At 36.5% G+C, this 20,216-nt stretch overlaps 2 protein-coding genes across 3 annotated transcripts; one reads left to right on the top strand and one right to left on the bottom strand.

Annotated features, from left to right (window-relative positions):
* Window positions 1–577: 577 nt before the first annotated feature.
* Window positions 578–7,777, bottom strand: LOC139959516 (testis-expressed protein 47-like). The gene is made up of 9 exons (XM_071957197.1): window positions 7,557–7,777; window positions 7,319–7,439; window positions 6,460–6,532; window positions 5,633–5,736; window positions 4,274–4,483; window positions 3,763–3,822; window positions 3,076–3,139; window positions 2,034–2,129; window positions 578–1,450 (listed from the first exon to the last, which is right to left on the bottom strand). Exons 2-9 carry the CDS (start codon window positions 7,415–7,417, stop codon window positions 1,404–1,406), a joined length of 753 nt encoding a protein of 250 aa, XP_071813298.1. The 5' UTR covers window positions 7,418–7,439; window positions 7,557–7,777; the 3' UTR covers window positions 578–1,403.
* On the top strand, window positions 6,900–20,018 carry LOC139959515 (clusterin-associated protein 1-like). Of its 2 annotated transcripts, XM_071957196.1 has the most exons (12): window positions 6,900–6,966; window positions 7,872–7,987; window positions 8,824–8,935; window positions 11,642–11,726; window positions 12,196–12,381; window positions 13,198–13,293; window positions 14,630–14,847; window positions 15,250–15,307; window positions 16,660–16,743; window positions 16,989–17,202; window positions 17,987–18,048; window positions 18,889–20,018. In XM_071957196.1, exons 2-12 carry the CDS (start codon window positions 7,966–7,968, stop codon window positions 19,048–19,050), a joined length of 1,299 nt encoding a protein of 432 aa, XP_071813297.1. In that variant the 5' UTR covers window positions 6,900–6,966; window positions 7,872–7,965; the 3' UTR covers window positions 19,051–20,018. The 2 variants fall into 2 exon arrangements, with proteins under 2 accessions (XP_071813297.1, XP_071813296.1); XM_071957195.1 differs by lacking the exon at window positions 6,900–6,966 and having other exon boundaries at window positions 7,824–7,987; window positions 18,889–20,017.
* Window positions 20,019–20,216: the final 198 nt, after the last annotated feature.

Genomic DNA, 20,216 nt, shown 5'->3' with positions numbered 1-20,216 from the left:
TTCCAACTGACAGTATGCAAATAAGATGAATGAATATTCATTGTATACCTGCCTGCACCATCTGCACTGGTTAGGTCATTTGCCAATTTAAGTTTGGCAATGTTTCAAGTATACATAAGGAGAATTGCATAACTATGGGGCTTTTCCAAAATAGTCAAACAGCCACGAGAAAAATAGTCAAACAGCCACGAGAAAGAAAAAGCAAGGAATGATTTAGTGTTCTGACTTTGTGTAGCAGTTTTGAAGGCTCTGAAGGGTTTTGTCTTGTAAAATACATTGGTTCCTGTGTAAAACCCTGCAATACATCTTTGGACTTGTATATAGCAATACTACCACTTTGTGTAGCAGTTTTGAAGGCTCTGAAGGGTTTTGTCTTGTAAAATACATTGGTTCCTGTGTAAAACCCTGCAATACATCTTTGTTATTGTATATAGCAATACGACCACTTTGTGTAGCAGTTTTGATGGTTCTGTCTCGTAAAATACATTGGTTCCTGTGTAAAACCCTGCCTTACATCTTTGTTATTGTATATAGCAATACGACCACTTTGTGTAGCAGTTTTGAAGGTTCTGTCTCGTAAAATACATTGGTTCCTGTGTAAAACCCTGCCTTACATCTTTGTAATTGTATATAGCAATGCGATCACTTTGTGTAGGAGCTTTGAAGGCTCTGAGGGGTTCTGTCTTGTAAAATACATTGGTTCCTGTGTAAAACCCTGCCTTACATCTTTGTAATTGTATATATAATGCGACCACTTTGTGTAGCATTTTGTGATGCAATACTGCATATATTATTACCTGAAAAGGATAACAAATTCCACTCACAAAATCGCGATGGGGAACTGATTTCAAGTCATGAGAAATGGAATCGGCTTGCTAAATCCCAGGCACGGACTGGCGAGAGTAAGGGTTTGTGTTAATACCCTTCCCCCCCCCCTCCCCCCTGGCACACACACACACAAAACAGAAATGAAGATATTTGCACAACCGTGCATGTAGACCTAATCATAGTAATTAAAATCGTAGAAATAAACTTGTCCCTTTAGTTTAAAAAATGATCAATTTTTCTGAATCATCTGTTATCTGGTTGGATGTAATTCCACCCTAACAAGAAATAGTTTATCTGCTATCCTTTTAGCAAACTGCTATGTGCAAAAATTTGATACACAGATTGCAAAGATTTATAGCAGTCTTTAAGCTTAAAAAAAACAGAAATTTTCTAGTATGTTCTGATCAATTAAATTGATTAAAACAAACAATTTATTGAAGTGTTACAAAAAGTGAGAACATTTAAATGACTTTCTGCCATTATTCAATCGTAAGTCCCTAGGACGAATAACTGTGATTTCTCCCGACAGATCCAAACCCAACGGTCATCTCATCATCATCTTCTGACTTGACCTTTCACCTGTGTATGGGAAACGTTTTAGTTGGAAGCGGCCAAACCAGTTCTGTCCAAAACAAAAAATTAAGAAAAAACAAAAACATAAATCAACAGAACAAAAAAAAACAGGGATGAACTTCTGAGAAGAGTCTACACCTTAGCGTGATTTAACTTCAATGTTTCGCATAGAACAGTCAGACGGTGGTAAATTTTGAAACGATATGCAAACCATCGGTGAATAGAGATCAGATCTTGTCGGCTTGGTCCTTCGCATTACGATTTATGATAATCATTAGCAGTAACTGTCTCTAGCTAGATCACTAAAAAATGTTATCCTTCAATAAAAATGTGAATATTAAGTTTGTCATCTAAGTGCCAAGGTAACTGATAACAGTTGTAGCAGATACACGTGTATGTAAGGGGTATCCACACCCAGCCCTCCCCCCTTTTATATTCATTGTACATCATCACAATTCCCAGACTCCTTCGCAGGGGAGTTTGCTTCAACGATCCCTCTTTTGTTCAAGGTCTAGATCCACCCCTGGAGAAGGTAATATTTCGGCAACGTTAATTTCACAGTGGTTAAGAAAGGCTCTGCTGTGCAGAAGAAAAGCCAAATTAGGTCATCTAGGCTACCTTGACAGGCTTACCTTGATCTAAAATGACATCAAACGGTTCGTCGTATTTATTCAGAAATTGATCTGGTGAGCACAAATCCAAGGAATTAAGAAGATAGCCGAGTAAGTCTGGAAAGGAAACAAAAATGAACAGTTTTAACAGGACATTAAAAAATAATAATACAATAGATAAAAAATATATAAAACATCTCTCTCAAGAATGATTCAAATATTGACCTTGGACTCTTGATTTTTTAACAACTTTACAAATAGAATTGAGGAGTACCAGTAATAGAGTTCAACCCTTGATATGTAAAAGCCTTAAAAATATAAAAAACAAAAATTCTAACACTATTGTGTAAATAATGTGTTTTTTTTTATTCATGTGCAAACAAAAGTTTTGTCATGAAATTTTGAATTCGGAGGCAATATGCTACTCCACATTGTGCAATCATGTGACACCTCCTCCAGCCAATCATCACCTCCGATGCGAAACAAATATAACGAGTGTGAAAAAAACCGAAATGTGAGTGACACATTCTTAATTTCTAGAACTATTAGAGGATGAGAATGGAAATTGGACATGGTTGGAACAATGAAATGAATTATTTCATTTTCATATTTATACTCAACTTTTCAGTTTAAAAATATAATTTTTTAACAGAGTTAAACAATCTATATTTTCACAAATGATGACACATACCTTAATAGGGAAAATTCAAATTTGCAAAAGTAGGGAAATTACGTGAAGCGGAGAATAATGGACAATCTTCTCCTCTCTAGGGTTACCTGATATTTTATGTTGAGGTATAAGAAAGTCTGAGACGTTAAAATGAAGGAAGAAGTCGGTGGTGAGAGGGGGGGGGCAGTGATTAAAAAGTGGATAAGCTAAGGTAGAACTCAGTGAGGTACCATGTACAGTAGTATGGAGATAGGTAAGAGGGGAATGAGGTCAATTTTGTCTTTTCCAAATGATAAGCGTATTAAGGAAATGGCTCAACTTTAAAGGTAAGAAGTTACATGAACAGAGAAGCAACGGACTGTCTCCTCTTCTCTAGGTATGGATAGTATTTACCTTGAGGTATAAGAAGGTCTGGAACTTTCTGATGAAGCGAATCCATCACATTTTTGAGTGTTACCTGACAAAAATATTATACAAATTAGATTAATTAGCTATTTTGTAACACCAATGACACATCAACAAAATACCAAGAATAAAGGCAAGGTGATTCAACGGAACAGCTTATAGATGAGCTTAGAGATGAGCTTATTAATCAATATGGTGTTCCACAGTTTTATGGGTAAGGAAGGCTTAAAGAGAATGACACAACACTGCTAGACACTAGTGCTCTAAATCTACTGTGATCTCTGCTACAGCTAAGTTACATTGAAGTGAGATGATAAAATTCATAGTATGTATATATAAACATAGAGATAACCTATGACCTTGATGATGTAATGATCACCACTAATAACTGTCATTAGGGAAATCGAAACCAGTGGGAAGTGAGAGAGAAAGTGGACTGATCCATTATGTTGCTAGGGGTGTGTACCAAGACTTTCCAAAAAAACAAATTGTACTGTGCATATGGCTATTAATTTTTTTCTTTGCACAAATTTATCTACATCATAAAAACAAACATTTTCTCAGGAGTGAAAATTTAAAATCTAGGTGGGAGTAAATGTGTTATTGAGAAAAATGAACAAACCATTTTAAATGTGGCTAATTATTAATTTATTATCTCAAAACTAAATACAGTACCTTTGGCTGCTTGGCTAGATATGCTCCCAGTTTCAGCATAAGTGCTAGACATTCAGGGACCTGGAAAATAGTAAAGTATACAAAGATGGCGTTCAATGTCTAGTGCTTATTCTAATTGACTGTTTTGGGTATATATATTAGTATTATTTATTATGTTTTTTTGAGGGGGGGGGGGGAAGGGGAGGGTTTAATTTTACGATTACATTTCACGTTGAGTATTCCATCACATTTCTGATTCCCAGAACCAGTTGATTAATTTTTCCAGCAGTTTATACAAAGATACAGTTAAGCATATACAACTTTTCTAAGTGGTTTTTGACGATCTTATGTTGCTCAATTGCATGATCAAATTTTAATGTAAATACTGTATTCTAGGTTGATGGTTTATAACTCAGTTCGTATCGGGAATAACTCGAACAACACTGGACGGTGTAAGTGACAAACAATGTAATTTAGAAGCACTAATCATTAATTATGCAAACAATATACAGATACCATACAAACGGCTCACCAATGTTTCAATGGGTTCAGTTGTTTCATACTCTTCTAAACGAGACGCAGGTAAATTGAGAACTCGGAAGCTCCACTGGTTGAAGAGTCTGGTATCAACGTTTGTGGACATGACCAAGATTTTACTGTTCACGATGAGGGGAGGGCCGGCAGTCTGCTGAGACTGATCACGCAGGTCACGAATGACCGACCAAAGCATCTCTGTTGACGACTGAAAGAAAAAATGGAAGCTCCATATTAGGTCATAAAGTCCGCCAACTACACAACTGATTGCGACTCGATGCAAGTCAATTGCCGCTATGTGGCAGATCGTGGAGTAGGGGAGTGGTTTTTCTAATAAGACTATAAACTGATCATAATTTACCAGTTTTAATTCGGGAAAACTGAACCTGTAACGTTTTTCACGACTGGCAGACATGGATTGTGAGAGGGTTAACCACTGAAAATGTACAGTATTCATAAATATAACCCAATCACTGGTTAATCAATTTGCATGTTACGTAAACAAGCGCTGATCAGTCGGGCGGTGTCCGAGGGGTCAGTCATAAGACTATTAGTATTCACGATTAAAGATTTCCATGTAAAGGAGGTTGGCTCGAATTGGGTCTGGATCAGTCATCCAGTGTGCGGTGGGCCGTACATGTCTGGATAAAATGATAGTACAGGGCAACACAAAAGTGTAACCAAACATTTCTGCAAACACTCTGATGAACTTTATCTTGATATTACATAATATGAGGTACAAATGCAATTAGTAATTGGATAACCTTTAAAGGAACATCATTCATTAGCTACAAATTAAGGTTGTGTTCCACAAAAGTATATGTGAACATTTAAAGTTCCTCTGAGATACAAAGGAGGTATTTATGATACTTATATGATCTATGATGTGGCTTTGAAAATAATAATTTTAATGATGGGCTAGAGAGTGGGTGATGTAAGTATTGGTTATTGCATCAGGTTTTCTACAAGATACTTGGGTTGAACATCAACAAACATATTGTTGCATGAATCAATTTTTCTTAGGCACGCACGCATGCTCTATGATGCATTGGATTGACAAGGTACTGTACGTTTAATAAATAAGGGTTTCTACATGTGACAGTTGTATGTGTTCACTACACAATGTGAATGAGAAAGATTAATAGTTCCTGTTTTTACAAAATTGAAAGGTCAATGGCAAAGAAAATGAGTTTGAAAACAATTTAGATACTTCCTTAATACTGAGCAGCTATAACCCTTGAAAACATTGCTACATTTTATAAATGAAACAATATATTCAATAGTTGGTTCTTTGCTACAATATGCAAAGACACGTAGAATGTCAATAATTTGTTCCCGTTATTTATGGAACTCTTACCTCAACAAGATGGATGAAATGATTTGGATAGACTAGAAGCATCCCTGTTGCACCTTCTCCCTGGAAATGATTCTGCCATTGTTTGAATTTCTTCTCATAGTGGCCTATGTAAGAGAATAGATAGATATTTATTCAGCCAATCATATAAATATACAATGGAAATTGGTTGATAACAAGAGCTCAAAACAAAGATGTATTATAATATACATAGATATGAAAACGTTCCTATATAATATAAAGATGAACAAAATATAAAATGTACCTACAAAATATTAAAGTGTACAAAAATATATAAATGCCCTCATATCCAATGTTAAGTCCACAAAGTATAAAATTGTTTAACGGTTTTGGTGCGCATTGAATATCTTCACAGCAGAAGGATAAAAACTGTCAGTAATTCTTTTCGAACCCTTAAAAGTATGCATCCTTTTGCCTAAAGGCATGAACTTGAAATAATCAGTTGCTGGGTGGTAATCAATACAGTTGATATGTTGATTTTGCTGTCTTTCTTGATCTGTTTTTAATTTTTTTTTTTTAAATCAAAGATCTGATGTCTGTCTCAACAATGCTAGGATAGGAAGAAATTTATGTTTCTTTATAAATTATGTTCTTCATAAAAAAAGGGCGAAAAAAAAGCAGTACTTAGGCTATGAACATGCAAATCAGCAGTACGTTGCCATTGTAACTAAAAATGACTTCTTCTCTTTCTTAATTTTTTTTGAAAGTGAAAGATTGATCTATGGAAATTTTTTATATACAGTAGTCTGTGGATGAGTTGCAATATTTAGGCCTTGTTTACCCAAATCTGGAACATATGTGATACTTACTTCCAAGATCCCTCTTGTCATGAAGGTTTTCATGTAGTTTGGCAACGTAAACCAGACGATGTAATAATGATTTCTGATGAGAAGAAAGAAAAGAAATGTATTACATTAATAGCATAGCAGAGGGCTGACAGTTCTGGAAATAGATGTAGGCTGGGCCCAACTAGCATTAATATCTTACTCAAAGTTGTACAGACCTGCCAGATTTCCAACTAAAACCTGGAGATTAATGCAAAAATTGTGGAGATTTTACAAAATATTCTTGTATTAAATTTCTAACAAGTTATTTGTATCAGAATTGTATTCCTTGGCAGGTTTCTGTGACTTTGTCAAATTTTTTGTTTGTGCTTTCATAATTAGGATACAAAAATATCCATAACTTCATATAAATATGTTTTTTTTAAATGTATATTCTTTACAGATTTCAGAAAATGGCATATGCTAGATTTTGGAGATACCACCATAAGAGGGCATGATCGAGATGATAAATATAACAATGAGAGTTGGCAGGTATGACTTTATACTGATTTGTTAAATAACTAATACCACTACCAGGCAAATAGTGATTGATGCACCACTTTTCATTGGCTATAGCTGCCAAATATGAAATACAGCAACATTTCAATGATTACGTTATGTTCGCTTCCATGGGGCTAGGTTAAGTCATAATTGTTAGCAATATTATTTAATGTTAATTAACCCCATCGCATCACTCGATCACCAGGCCTAGTAAATATTATACAGTTGCATGCGGGTAAAAAGGCCTAACGTACGTTACACTTCTCTTTATACACCACAGTAACTTAAGCTAACTGAACACTCAACATTCTGGTTAGGATGGGCTGTAGGCTTTACTTTTTACCTTGTTCAAAGTTCTGTTCCTGTCTTCGATGATTTGAAGAAGATTTAGTCGTGTGTTTCCGTAAACAGAGTCTTCTTCGTCATGAAGGTCGCCCATCATGGCTCCAATGTTATTTATTTACCTGTAGGCAGTAGGAGAACCATATTATTGTCATTTGGTGATGATACTTGGTATGGGCCTAGGTAGAGAACGTAAAATCATTTCACAGGCACAGAACAGTGGATCGCCTTGTACTTACGTAATGACACAAGCAGTTCCGCAAATGTGGCTGCCGTGATTGTGAACTGCGCTGAAATGACAGGACTTGGTGATCTACAAAAACCCTGGCAAATAGCAAATCTCTTAAAACCAACAAGAATGTATGGAAGTTTAATTTCAATTTCAATTACTTATTCTGTAAATGGTGTATCATAACATTATTATGAGCTGCCACACCAATCAACCCTTGGAAATATTGCGTATTGCGTTACCTCGGAAACGTAAACTAATTCGGGTCAAAGGTTAACAATTCTACATTCCGATCTGTGTAGTTTTTGATCCTCTCACCCAGCAGACAGCACTCATCCAGCGAGTCTGAAGAAAACAGTTGAATTAATTGGAGAATTTCAGGAAAAAATACTCTACATCTAGATCTTTAAACGGTGAAGATGTCTTACAGAGATCTAAGAAGTAAGAATCCATTTAGAAAGTTAAATTGTTTCGTTTTCGATGACTTACTTACGTTGTTATGAATTCGTCGTGGAACCGGTAGTTATCGTATTCTGTATACCGTGGCATAGGCCTTTATTTTCGTACACATTGTAAAGTGTAATAGTCACAAGGCATAGGCTAGTACTACTACTAGCAGAATCATAATATATCGGAGCAATTGCAGAATACCCCGAAACTCACTCATACATGGCTTTTTGGGAATGACAATACATTGCTTTCTGTAGGGACTTCTGGTATTAATATGTGAGATTCAAGAGTTGCAGGTTATACTGCTAGTATTAAGCAATAGGCCTATTACACCCTTGCATAATGTTGGGCCCAGGCTGTTGCAAATGCTACAGTAACCCAAGGGCTCAATAACACAAACCATCAATTTCTTTTTGGGTCAAAATGTCAGTGAATCAGGGAAAATGTGACACTGACTGCTAGTCAAACACAAATGCAAATGATAAAGATTCATTGTCAGGTGTAAGCCTAGAATCTGGAAAACTATTTTCTATAAACTTAGGATAAAAGACACACCCATTTTAACCTGTGTTGTGAACAGCATTTGAGTTACACAAAATAGTTGACAGCATATCAATTGTAGCTTGAAATTTGCTGTTTTGAGACCCTAAACTAGTGTGGTATACAATGCCACATGCTTTTTTCCCCTTTGTCATATTTTAATTTAAGGTTCAGCAAATTTCTATTAGAATTGGGTTTCTTGTATCATTGTAAGGATATATATATATATATGCTCTAGAGTGATTGAGATTTCAAACAAATAAGCAATACTCCTTTTTTCCCTTCAGATTTCACAGAAATGATGAGGGCGTTGGGGTACCCTCGTCTCATATCAATGGAGAATTTCCGAACCCCAAATTTTTCTCTTGTAGCAGAAGTTTTAATCTGGTTGGTTCAAAGGTGAGAACATTTTGAATTACACTGCTTTGAAGTAAAAATAGTGCAGGCTTCTGAATCATGAAATATTAAATTTTGCAAAACCTGTCACCCAAAACACTGGTGTGCATTAGGGCTGTAACGGTTAAACGGTTAACCGGTTAACCGACCGAACGGCCGGATAAACGTCCGCCGTACATCGTATAAGTTTAACCGTTTTTGTAATGCCAATTACGCAGTCGCAACGGCGCGTCTTCACATCACTTTATTCCCGAAATAGACCGCAACATTTGCTTGCCGAAAATCATGTAACAATTGCAAACTTTATCACGCATCCATACAAAAGATTTTTAAGATTGACGGTACGATTGAAGGGATTATCAAGCGGTATGCGACCCGTGAAGCGCCTATTGTTACCCCGTTCGACAACGTGGCGAGTCTGCATCTAATCCTTTCAAATTTATATTGTATTTAAGCAGTAAACGTTTTCTTTATTATGATGTTATTTCAGTTCAGTGTTCCCTCTAAGGTGCGGGATTCCATTCAACAGACTCAGTAATCCCACAAAGAAAACATTTGTCTGCTGGAAATCCCCGCATCGTTTTCTTGCATTCGCGATATGTTTATACTCAATGCACAACGTATACACTTGACTGTAAAAAAAACTCTGAAAATCAGTAGAGAAATAACCAGTTGTGTACGAAAAGTAAGTTGGTACACCTTTCAAATTTTACGAAAGATCGAGCAAAAAACTTTCGAAAAATTCACGCGAAACTGGCATATCGTGCTAAATGCAACTAATGTCATGTAAACCAGGCTCTAGTACACCCAATTATTAATAAAACGTAAGAACACATCTGGTGTTAAGCGGCGAAAAAGTATTTTCTAGAATTTCCAAAATTACGGAGAAAATAATATCCTACCATAGTTTAGTGTATAGCAAATAGCCTAACCACCTCGTCGGTTACGGATCTCACGTAACTACAAAAACACAACTAATTGTATATTGCGAAGTCTACGTTTTCTACAAGAACATGGAAACAATATTAAGCATTTAGTTAATCGTGCCAAGTGGCCTTAAACATGTGATTACAAGGTTTACTTTCATGTATCATGTGGAATAGATTGTTTTGTTCATGCGGAGGAGTCAGTTGCCTGTTTTACTTACCTAGCTGTTACGGGGATCATATTTTACCTACTTTTCTTAAACGTCTAAGATAATAATTCTCATAACTTAACCGAACCTTTACTGACTGACCTTATTAATTCTAGACCATGAAACGTTCCTTGGCAACATGCCAAAAAAATTTGTTAACAACAGGTGTTAGACAGGGGATGGGCTCACAGTTGTTTGGCATGGTACCTTGGAAAATGTAGCCTACCGTAGTTGTAGTATAGTGCAAGCTATTGTTAGGCAGTCTAGGAATGGGGCTTTGCCGAACGTTGTTTCATAAAATCGCATGTTTTTTTTTAAGTTAAACTTTTTAATGATTGTAAGACAGATAGATCTCTTTTCATTTTATAACAAAATATGGCTATTCTAACTTGTCATTTCAAAATTTTCATCAGTTTCGTGACAATTTAAATTAAAAAAGTTGTCAGTATTTTGCATCCACAGCTGCGAATATTTTATCGACAGACGCGCCAAATTTTCCGGGGCGTTAACGTTACCCTGGACCCCCACAAGGGGTTCCACCACATGACCCCACCGGGGGACTACCCCACGCCATTATGCTACGCGTGCTAATTGTGTTTGCTGCGCGAACTCCGGCGGGAAATCGACAGGGTATTCGCGGGAAATTTTACAATGTTTTCCACACTTCCCCCAACCCTCTGCCTACCCCGCCACAATGCACAAATTCAATATATCTGTGACCCATTGTTGTACTTGTAATTGCGTAGGCCTAGCCCTACTACCGTACACTTAAGTAGTAATCGCTTCCTAACAACCAACTTTCCTAACCTTGGCCTAGCTGGTGAAAGCCTTGTAGTTTAACACTCCATATGATCGCTAACTTCAATACACAATGCCAATATTAAGTAGGCCTAGTAATATTAGGCTTATTGCTGCCATACAATGCCTGCGCTGTTACAGTAGGGGCTACGCAATTAACGAAGAAATATTTGCTTCAAATATCTCTGTAACAGTTACCGATGAACTGAAAGAGAAACAAAAATCTGTTTAAAACTTCATGAAAACGCGCGATTCGTCTTTTTCAATGCAACGATCGTCAAAACTAAGCAAATACAACCAAATTCTTGACATACGCGTTACGAAAAGACGATACTTGCAGCGCTATTTTGAGAATGTACTTCCGCATCAAAAGTGGTGGCGCTCTTTCGGAATTATAATCTGAGCTATATAACTCTGATATTCGGCTCTTATTTTGAGGCAACAACACGGGTTACGTTTAAACGTTAACCGTTCGGTTAATAGAAACGGTTAACCGGTTAGTGAATTAACCGGAATGACACAGCCCTAGTGTGCATTATGCAAATACCCTGTATAATGTATGCAAATCACCATAGTATTGTTGCAAATAAAGGGGAAAAATGTAAACCTTGCCTTGCCAACTATCTGATGGGATTTTACAGTGTCCAAACCAAGTAGAAAGAGATCAAACTTTGTGAAATGCAGATGTGTGTTTTGTTTTGTTTTCTTCTCTGTTGCTTAGTAGAAGGGTAAATACATAATTCGAAACCCTTATCCTCTGCTTCATCTTCCTCCAGATATGACCCAAATTCTGACATTCCAACTGATACTGACACTGAACAAGACCGAGTGATTTTCATCAAGTCAGTAGCGCAGTTCATGGTGAGAAATTAATTATTTGTGTGGCTTTCTACCTGAGTAGACTAAGTAGGTTTTTATAACTTTAGGGAAGTGACTCCCTTGCATTCATTAATGACCACACACTGTTTTGGTTGTCCCTTGTTTATGTCTTTCAACATTTCAACATTCCAAAGGAAACTTAATTGCTAATTATACAAGCCTTTCACAGTATTTGTTTAACATTGATTTTTTTAACATTGACTCATTTCCCCCTAAAGATACCCAAATCCTATCACCTTAGCTCTTACTGATTTATTGTGTTTTGGTACCAGTATTAACTAATCTGCTTTCCTGGCTTTGCAATGACTGATTTAGCATACAGCAACATACTGTCTGTACAACTTTAACCAAATTGATACACAAGTGCAACAAGGTACAGCCTTTTTTTAACTTCATTTTTATCATATATATATCCGGGTTGATTTACAAACTAGATTGATTTTTATTTCAGGCAACAAAGGCCCACATTAAGCTGAACACCAAACGACTCTACCAAGCTGATGGTTACGCCGTGAAGGAACTTATCAAAGTGACCTCTGTCCTGTATAATGCAATGAAGACCAACACTACCAGTAAAGATGGAGAGGAAGAAGCTAATAGTAATGCAAGCTCATTGTCATTTGATCTCTCATCTAAGGTTAGTAACTACTGCACTCTCCAGCACACCCCACCCCTTTCCCTTCCCCCTTCCCCCTTCCTCACAGACACTTATACAAACATTTACAAGCAAACAAGCTCTATAGTTCAATGTATGATTCAGCCACTTTTAAGTGCTATGGTTTAGTACAGTAGAAGATTCATCACCCCTCTTACACTAAATGTGTAGCCGTTAAACACAAAATGGACACCTTCAGTTTCCTCAGAAAGTTTGTTTTGCAAATGGTTTAAATTATTGCACTTCATTGTTCCTTTTGAAGTCTGCATGACCCACCAAGTTAAGCTATTTCCCATTTACTTCTTTTAAAAAAATGTGATAAACATTAAAGAAAAGAAGACTGAATCACTTTAATGTCCATCAACAACATTTTATTATCTGTTTGGAAAAGTAAGTTTGTGCATCACCTTCACCATATATATGATCATTACATAACGTCCAAGAATTATAGGAGAAGTTTGGGTTAAACAGTCCCTGGAAGTCACACGTACATGTAAATTGCAATCATACACATATTGTGTCAAGTTTGATCATATTTCTATTCCATACGTAATTTGAATATGCCATTAAGTTAGTTTTATGTCTTTAGAGAAATGACATCATAACGAGGTGGATTGCTATCGATTTATTTCAGAGGAACTAATTCTTCAATCTACGTCATCTTGTTGATACAGGAGTGAGGGCGCTCAACAGTAATCATAAATGCATATAATTCAAATTCTATGGTGTAGCGTTTGGGACATACATAACAGTAGTAGGTTGTTCTTTAACATCCTTTCCTTTTTTGTCATGTGACAGATTTCAGACTTGAAATCCTCTAGACAGCTAGCATCACTGATCACTTCAAAGGGAGCAAGTCTCTATGACCTCCTTGGCAAAGAAGTTGAACTCAGGGTAAGATGATATTTATCTTGTCTCCTTTTTTTCCTTTTCATCCATATGATATTTCAATTATTTTCTTTGATCGACAGAAAATGTTTACAAAATATTACAGTATATGATCTTGTCTCCTTAATATGCTAGAGCAGGGGTGGGCAACCTTTTTGAATGAATGGGCCAGATATAAGGAGTGAAAAATTGACTGGGCTGCACCTAACCAATGACCTGCTGTTGATTTCAAACCTTTGATTCCGAGGACTTTCAAGCAATTGGTGTGTGTACTCAGTCTGTATTCACAAAAACATATTGTCAATACAGTACAGATGATAATTAATGGGGATAATAGGCCTACCTGACAGCATCATTAGTGCCGATAAATTCTAAGCAGCTAGCTTGTTCTTTGTGATGATGTAAAATAGATTGACTTTTTCTTCTTTTTCTGGAGACATCTCACAGGCTGCAAAAAAATCACTAGCGGGCCGCATGTGGCCCGCGGGCCGTAGGTTGCCCACTCCTATACTAGAGAGATATCTAGAGCAGCATTGCCATAGAATATCCATCCTACTGTAGGGTTTCAAATACTTTCATGTTATAGTCTATCTGTCAAAATAGGTATTGTGAGGAATTGCAGGTGGATGTTTAATATTTGAGGCATGTTTGTTAAGAATTTATTCCGTGCACAGATCATCAGTTTCAAAGGAGATAACAAAATGACACAGAATCACCAGAACAAATTCAGCTAGATAACACCTTACATTGATAGTTCAGTAATGACAAACACAGTGCCTTGTGTAGACTTTATGATAAAAGATTGATTTGACTGAGATTTCCAGTGATTTTTAGAACTTTCTTTAAAGATTAGACCTGCATAAAACCAACACATTGGTATGATTAATGATTCTATACAATGCGAAATTGAGGGAATTTTAAAGCAATTCCAATTTTTCAAGAATGACTCCAGAGGTCTGGCAGCAGAAACGAAAATGCTCTTTGCCTGCTGTCAAGCCTTACAGTATTTCAATATCTTGTTGTACATATTGAGATGAACACGTTTGCAAAATTGCAAGCGTTATCACCTTGGCAACTATTTTTTCCTCATCTTTAATACTGTTGTCTGATTGGACCCTGGTCAATGACTGTAGCTATTGTGAGGGTCCAAAAATGTGCTAACTGGGCATCTGTTAGCAATTATTTCTCAGTTCTCACTTTAAATATGAGTTTGCAATCGCTCTGTAAAACATGATGTACTTTACTCCAAACTTACCTGTCTCTACATGACAACTGCACTCTCATGTTTAACCACCTCATGGGACAATGCCTACACACTTTTCTGTTCGCCGTGATTCTGCAGGAAATCCGGACAACTGCGATCAACAGACCGCTGGAAATAAACGAAATCGAGAAAGGTCTGAGAGGCAGTATCAAGGCAGTGGAGCAGAACATCGACAAGACTCAGAAGATGCTGGAGAACGTAGCTTCAGACGAAGCCAATCTAGAGGCCAAGATTGAGAAGAAGAAGTCCGAGTTGGAGAGAAATCAGAAAAGATTACAGACTCTACAGTCTGTGAGGTATTTAAACATTTCATTAGCTTAAGCAAAGAGATATCAGAGAGAGCCAATCTGTCTTCCAGTTTTTTTTTTAATGTGTCACGAAACAGCGGAAAGAAGAGTGGCAGAAACAGGTTTCTCAACTTTTATGTTTTGAGATAGGAGAGTCATTTTGAGTCAATGACGCATGTCCAGTCAGGACATCACTAACGATGACTCGTATTGACGTTAAAAATTAAGTGACTTCTTATGACTCTGTATTCTGTCCCACCTTGGACATTGTGTTTCACTTTGCATAACAACTTGAATGTATTCTTCTGACATTTCATTAGTCCACCTAGCCTTCACTTAATTATAGACTTAACACTGGAGATTAATAAGTGCTAAAGTGACCGAAATCTTTCATTTTGATATTTACCACAGGCCAGCTTTCATGGATGAGTATGAGAAACTTGAGACAGACCTGTCCAAATATTATGAGGTAATTCTTATTATTATTTGTTTGATATTCCAAACCATGGAATACTTTGTGTAAATGGAATACTTGAACAGGGCTGATGTTTTCAAATAATATTGTGCGATGAGTAGAATGGTGTTGTTATCCACGGGATTATCAAAACAAAAACGACCCTTCAGTCAACTAAGAACTTTAATTGGTACTGTCGTAATTTACATAGTTGAAAACTACATGTGCCTAGTCTTTGAAGTGTAAAAGACTTTACAAGCCTGTTTGCAAGAATCATCATAATTAATAATTCCCAGTTAGAGGATGAAATTAGACAGAATTTTCGTCTCGATACAAAAATCAAGAGAAATGAATTAGTTGCTCCTGTAAGGCATCAGGGACGACGACCTCCATTGCAGGCTTCAATGTTAATCAATTTGTTTTTCAAATTGTAATAACTAAACCAAAACAGCTTCGTTTTAACTTCATATGAGTAACAGAGTACCCTTTAATGACATTCAACAACATTTGTCTGTGACAAATTTGTAAATTCATTTTTCGAGGCCATAATAGTCTTGTGTTCACATTGAGTTTTGTGTTGCACCTGAAGCCTTGTTCACATTGGAGAATGCAAGGAGGATCTAACCCCACATGGGCAATCACAATCTCCGGTTACTTGATCTCGACACTTCCACATAAACACCGACCAGCGCAAGTCTAAGGATGGGCACACTGTTGTATTCTAATTAGCTACTGCAAGCAGCAGAACAAATTCCTCACTATGAATTGTAAACATTATCATTGTGACATTTTTGTCAATGCATTATGCCCTTTGGTTCATTGCTATTCTACCTTATGTTCTCAAATGTGGATACATCTGGGGTCAAGCTGTTTTATTTCTCCAGAAGAAAAGAAAGGATCTTGTTCCTCTTTGCATTCTCAAATCTGAACATGGCCTGAGGAAACTGACCCGATGGTCTGTAAATTAGACTAAACAGTGCAATCACTTTTACTTGATGAACCGCAGCTGCATAAAGGGGGAATCAGGGATTTCTCAAAAAAATTCCCAAAAAGTGCTACGGAAATACAACTTGGACTATTAAACAGTATATTTCTACAACATATTGATTAACTTTGTGCCTAAAAAGCTAAAGTATACATAGAATGTTGTGCATACTTAATGTTGTATTTTGGTGAAATATACTTTCAGCATCATCCTCTGGAAGTTCATGTGTATACAACTTCAAATCTATAACGTCGCCTTGTTTACTTGTTTGCTAATCCCACATCGACTGTTCTTTTTCTTCTTTTTTTTTATTTGCTTTTTTTTACTTACTTTTTTTTGTGTTTATTTGCATAACTTACGTTCTTGTTTTTTGGGGGGGCAGGAATTTATTGAGAAGTATCGAAACCTGACGAGCTTGGAGCATCAACTGGAAGAAATAAGCCGGGCAGAACAAGATAGATTTGAGGTAAGCAGCCATCGGTCATTTCATGACAAATTTTCTTTATCATAAAAAATGTCTTCAAATTTATGACAGAGTTAATTATTTCTTTAAGGTTTTTTAGTTGTGGTTCCTTTGGCTTCTGTATCAATTTTGAAGTCACTGGATGTCCTTTTAAAATTTAAGGTCTTTAGTTGTGGTTAATTTGGCTACTGTATCACTTTTGAAGTCACTGGATGTCCTTTCAAAATTTAAAAAAATCTATTTTTCAGGAGACGGAGAATTCACTGAAGAAGATGCAGACCAGACTGAAGGAGGAGGAAGACAAGTTGAAGCTCACGGACGACATCCTCGGAGACGACGACATGACCGGTCTGGACGTCGTAGACGACGATGGAGACGATGACGAGGACGATAGCGGCAGTGATGAGGAAGAGGCAGTGGAGGCAACAAAACCGACCAAAGGAAAATTCAGGCAGCAGCCCGGTGAGTAAGGTCTCTAGGATTGATCTAAATAGCTATCAAACAGCTGGTTGTGTTGGTAGACCATTTCTGGCAAACTTATGAAACATATCTATTGATTATTAAGCAAGATATTATTAGATGGTCCCACATTTTGTTCCACCAACCCACTCCACCCACCCCACCAGTCAAAATTTTGGGAAATTCAGAAACTTTTCCATATTAGCGACAATTTGACGTTTCCCGGTCTGTTTGGGCAATGAGAAAAAACCTGGAACATTTGGGGAAAAGGAAGACCCTCTTTTCTCATGTCTTGAAAGTCTTCAAATTTTGAGCTTTAGTCTGGATAGTCTGGAAAAGTGAGGAAATTTCTGATATGATATGACTCATGTAAGATACCTTTTAACAAGTGTGAGATAAAAGTTAATGGCGTAAATGAAACTTGGCATGTCGTGTTTGCGGTTCGTGGCTCTTTGAATGTCGCCCTCACACAAAACTATCAAATGGGGTTAGCATACATTTTGCAAGAGTTTCAATCTTTAGGCACACCATAGGTTGTGTCACAATAGGTCATCTTTAGTGTGTAGGCTTTCATAGTAAAGCATAAGACCTGTTGGTTTTGAAAAAGTCTGGAAATTTCATTTGTTTAAAAGTGTGGGAAGGATGAATAATCAGATGTTAAATCAAAATGAAAGCTTTAATACAATATACTTTTTCTCCCAGGTCAGAAATGAATATTTTGAAAGAACCATTCACAAATTGTTGATATCAATTGCATCTATTCTTTTATTTATTTTGTTTCATACAGTCAAGGACAGCCAAAGGAATGCAAGAGTATTTGGATCTATGGGAGCTGATGTCAGTGATGACGTAAGTGAATTAAAGTTTTCATTTCAATTTTTCATTTAAAATTTTCATTTCAATATGTCATTTCAATACCATATTATACGAATATACCTTAACGTCACATTGCTATATGAAACAAATCTTCTTTTAAAGGTCAAAGGTAATGATGATGCTGTTGACTTTGCCCAGCAGTTTAGTTCTGTGCTTCAAGTACGAGATTTCATCGTTACTTTGATCAAATTACGCCAGCAAATGTCACTGATCTTAATGCACTCGATTCAACACAGTAGTGGCGATGAAGTTATTTTCCTAACTTCACGCATGTGTTAAAATTAACGACATAATTTTGTCGCAGAGGTGATATAATTTGTGAAAATTCAACAGAGTACAAAACTGAAATAACTTTCCTTGTTGCACTGAATAAATTTGAGCAGGTTCCGTTGAGAATGTCCTAAAGAAAATTGAGCTCAAAACGGACTCGCAAATGTGGTGCCTATAGTGTGGATAAACCCTGTCCAGTTACATGTTTACCTCTATACACAGAGTGAATAAGACATGCCAACTTACATTACATTGCTATACTACATGTTGAAATATTCTCATCTTGGATAGCACTGATCAGTAATCTTTGTCTTTCTGTCAAACCCTTCTGACCCAAAAAATCTGAAATTTATCATCGGTGTACTAGTGTAGGGGTAAGGAGTTACAGAATTGATTTATTAGTTAGTTAAAGTTTAGTGGGCTGAGATGTTCTTATTGTTCAAAAAAAACATCCAGTATGATTGAACATTTCCTCACTCTCTTTCGAGAATATTCCATATTTTTACTCCCGTTTTGTTTATCCTTCCTTCTTCTTTGACACAGGATGAGAGTGGTTCCTCAATGGAGGGAGATAGCATCAGTGTCGACGAGGACGACGATGACCTCTTAGACGAACCCGAAGGAGATGACGATGACCTGGAGATCGGCGGAGCTCGGACCAGGAAAGAAGCGGAGGCTGATCTAGACAGTGACAATGACTTCTGAGAAACCACGTGTTTGTTTTAGAGAAATATTTGATGCCTTTCTTCTGTAGTAAACAAACAGTTTAAAATTATTTTCACGTAGAACAATGTTCCCCTTTACCCTGATCCTGGAACACCTATCCCTTAAATAGCATATGCAGTAATTGGTGTATTTTGCAGATGTCTATGTAAGCTGGTATAGAACAAGAGTTAGAAAAAATAGAAAAAATTTCCTTTGTTTTAAAAAAGAGTGGATAAAATGTTCTACTTATAGCTGTTGTTTGCTTTGGTTTGTGACTTTACATCAAGCCATATCACATGCATATGTAACTGGATGCCATGTGATAGAGATTGAAAAGGGTACAGAACTGTGACTGTTTCCAATTATTATTGAATAATTAATCAATTTAATCCAACCCCCCCCCTCCCCAAATAAAAATATTATTATAAAAGATTTTAGAGCAACTTAGCAACTTTTAGAGCAATCTTAGCTTTTATGGCAAAATGTTTCAAGAATGTTGGACAAATTGGAGCCAAAGTATCTTTAGTAGCCTACCAGTCCTACTTCAGCTGGTGAAATGTTTCAGTGATCTGTGTTACCTTTTTCTGTGACTGTGAATGGACTTTATATTTGTAGTTTTAAAACAATCACCACTTTACTTCATACTGTCAGTACACTATTTTTTATAATTCAAAATCTGGAATTCCAGGTATCTTGTAATGATTGGGGAAAGTTGGTGAAACAGAGGACAATTCTGGGGACATTTTTCATCTGGGGACAGTAGATGGAATCTGGGGACTGTTCCCAAACATCAGGACTATATGGTCACCTTAATATTGTATATAAATATATATTGTGCTCAATGTATCCATTCACCTTGAACTTCAGTATTCGTAAAAACCTTGAGAAATATGTAACACAAACACATACCTACAGGTTGTATAATAAAATGTATTTTGCTTTGTTCTGAATGAATATATTACACATTAAATATGATAAAAAAAAAATTGTTTTCAGTGTCATTTGTCTTTACTCCAGAATCAATGAAAGCTGAAACCATTCAACATGCCACTACTTCTGACCACGAGAATCTACTATAAAAAGAAGGTTTCTCTCAAATTCTTTTAAAGTGTTAATTAAAAACATGTTGAATAGTTGAAAATACACGGGGATTAATACATTAATTT

Source organism: Apostichopus japonicus, chromosome 19 (assembly GCF_037975245.1).
Source record: "Apostichopus japonicus isolate 1M-3 chromosome 19, ASM3797524v1, whole genome shotgun sequence".
Taxonomy (NCBI): domain Eukaryota; kingdom Metazoa; phylum Echinodermata; class Holothuroidea; order Aspidochirotida; family Stichopodidae; genus Apostichopus; species Apostichopus japonicus.
The sequence above is the reverse complement of the archived record's forward strand: the minus strand, read 5'-3'. Positions and strand labels throughout refer to the sequence as shown.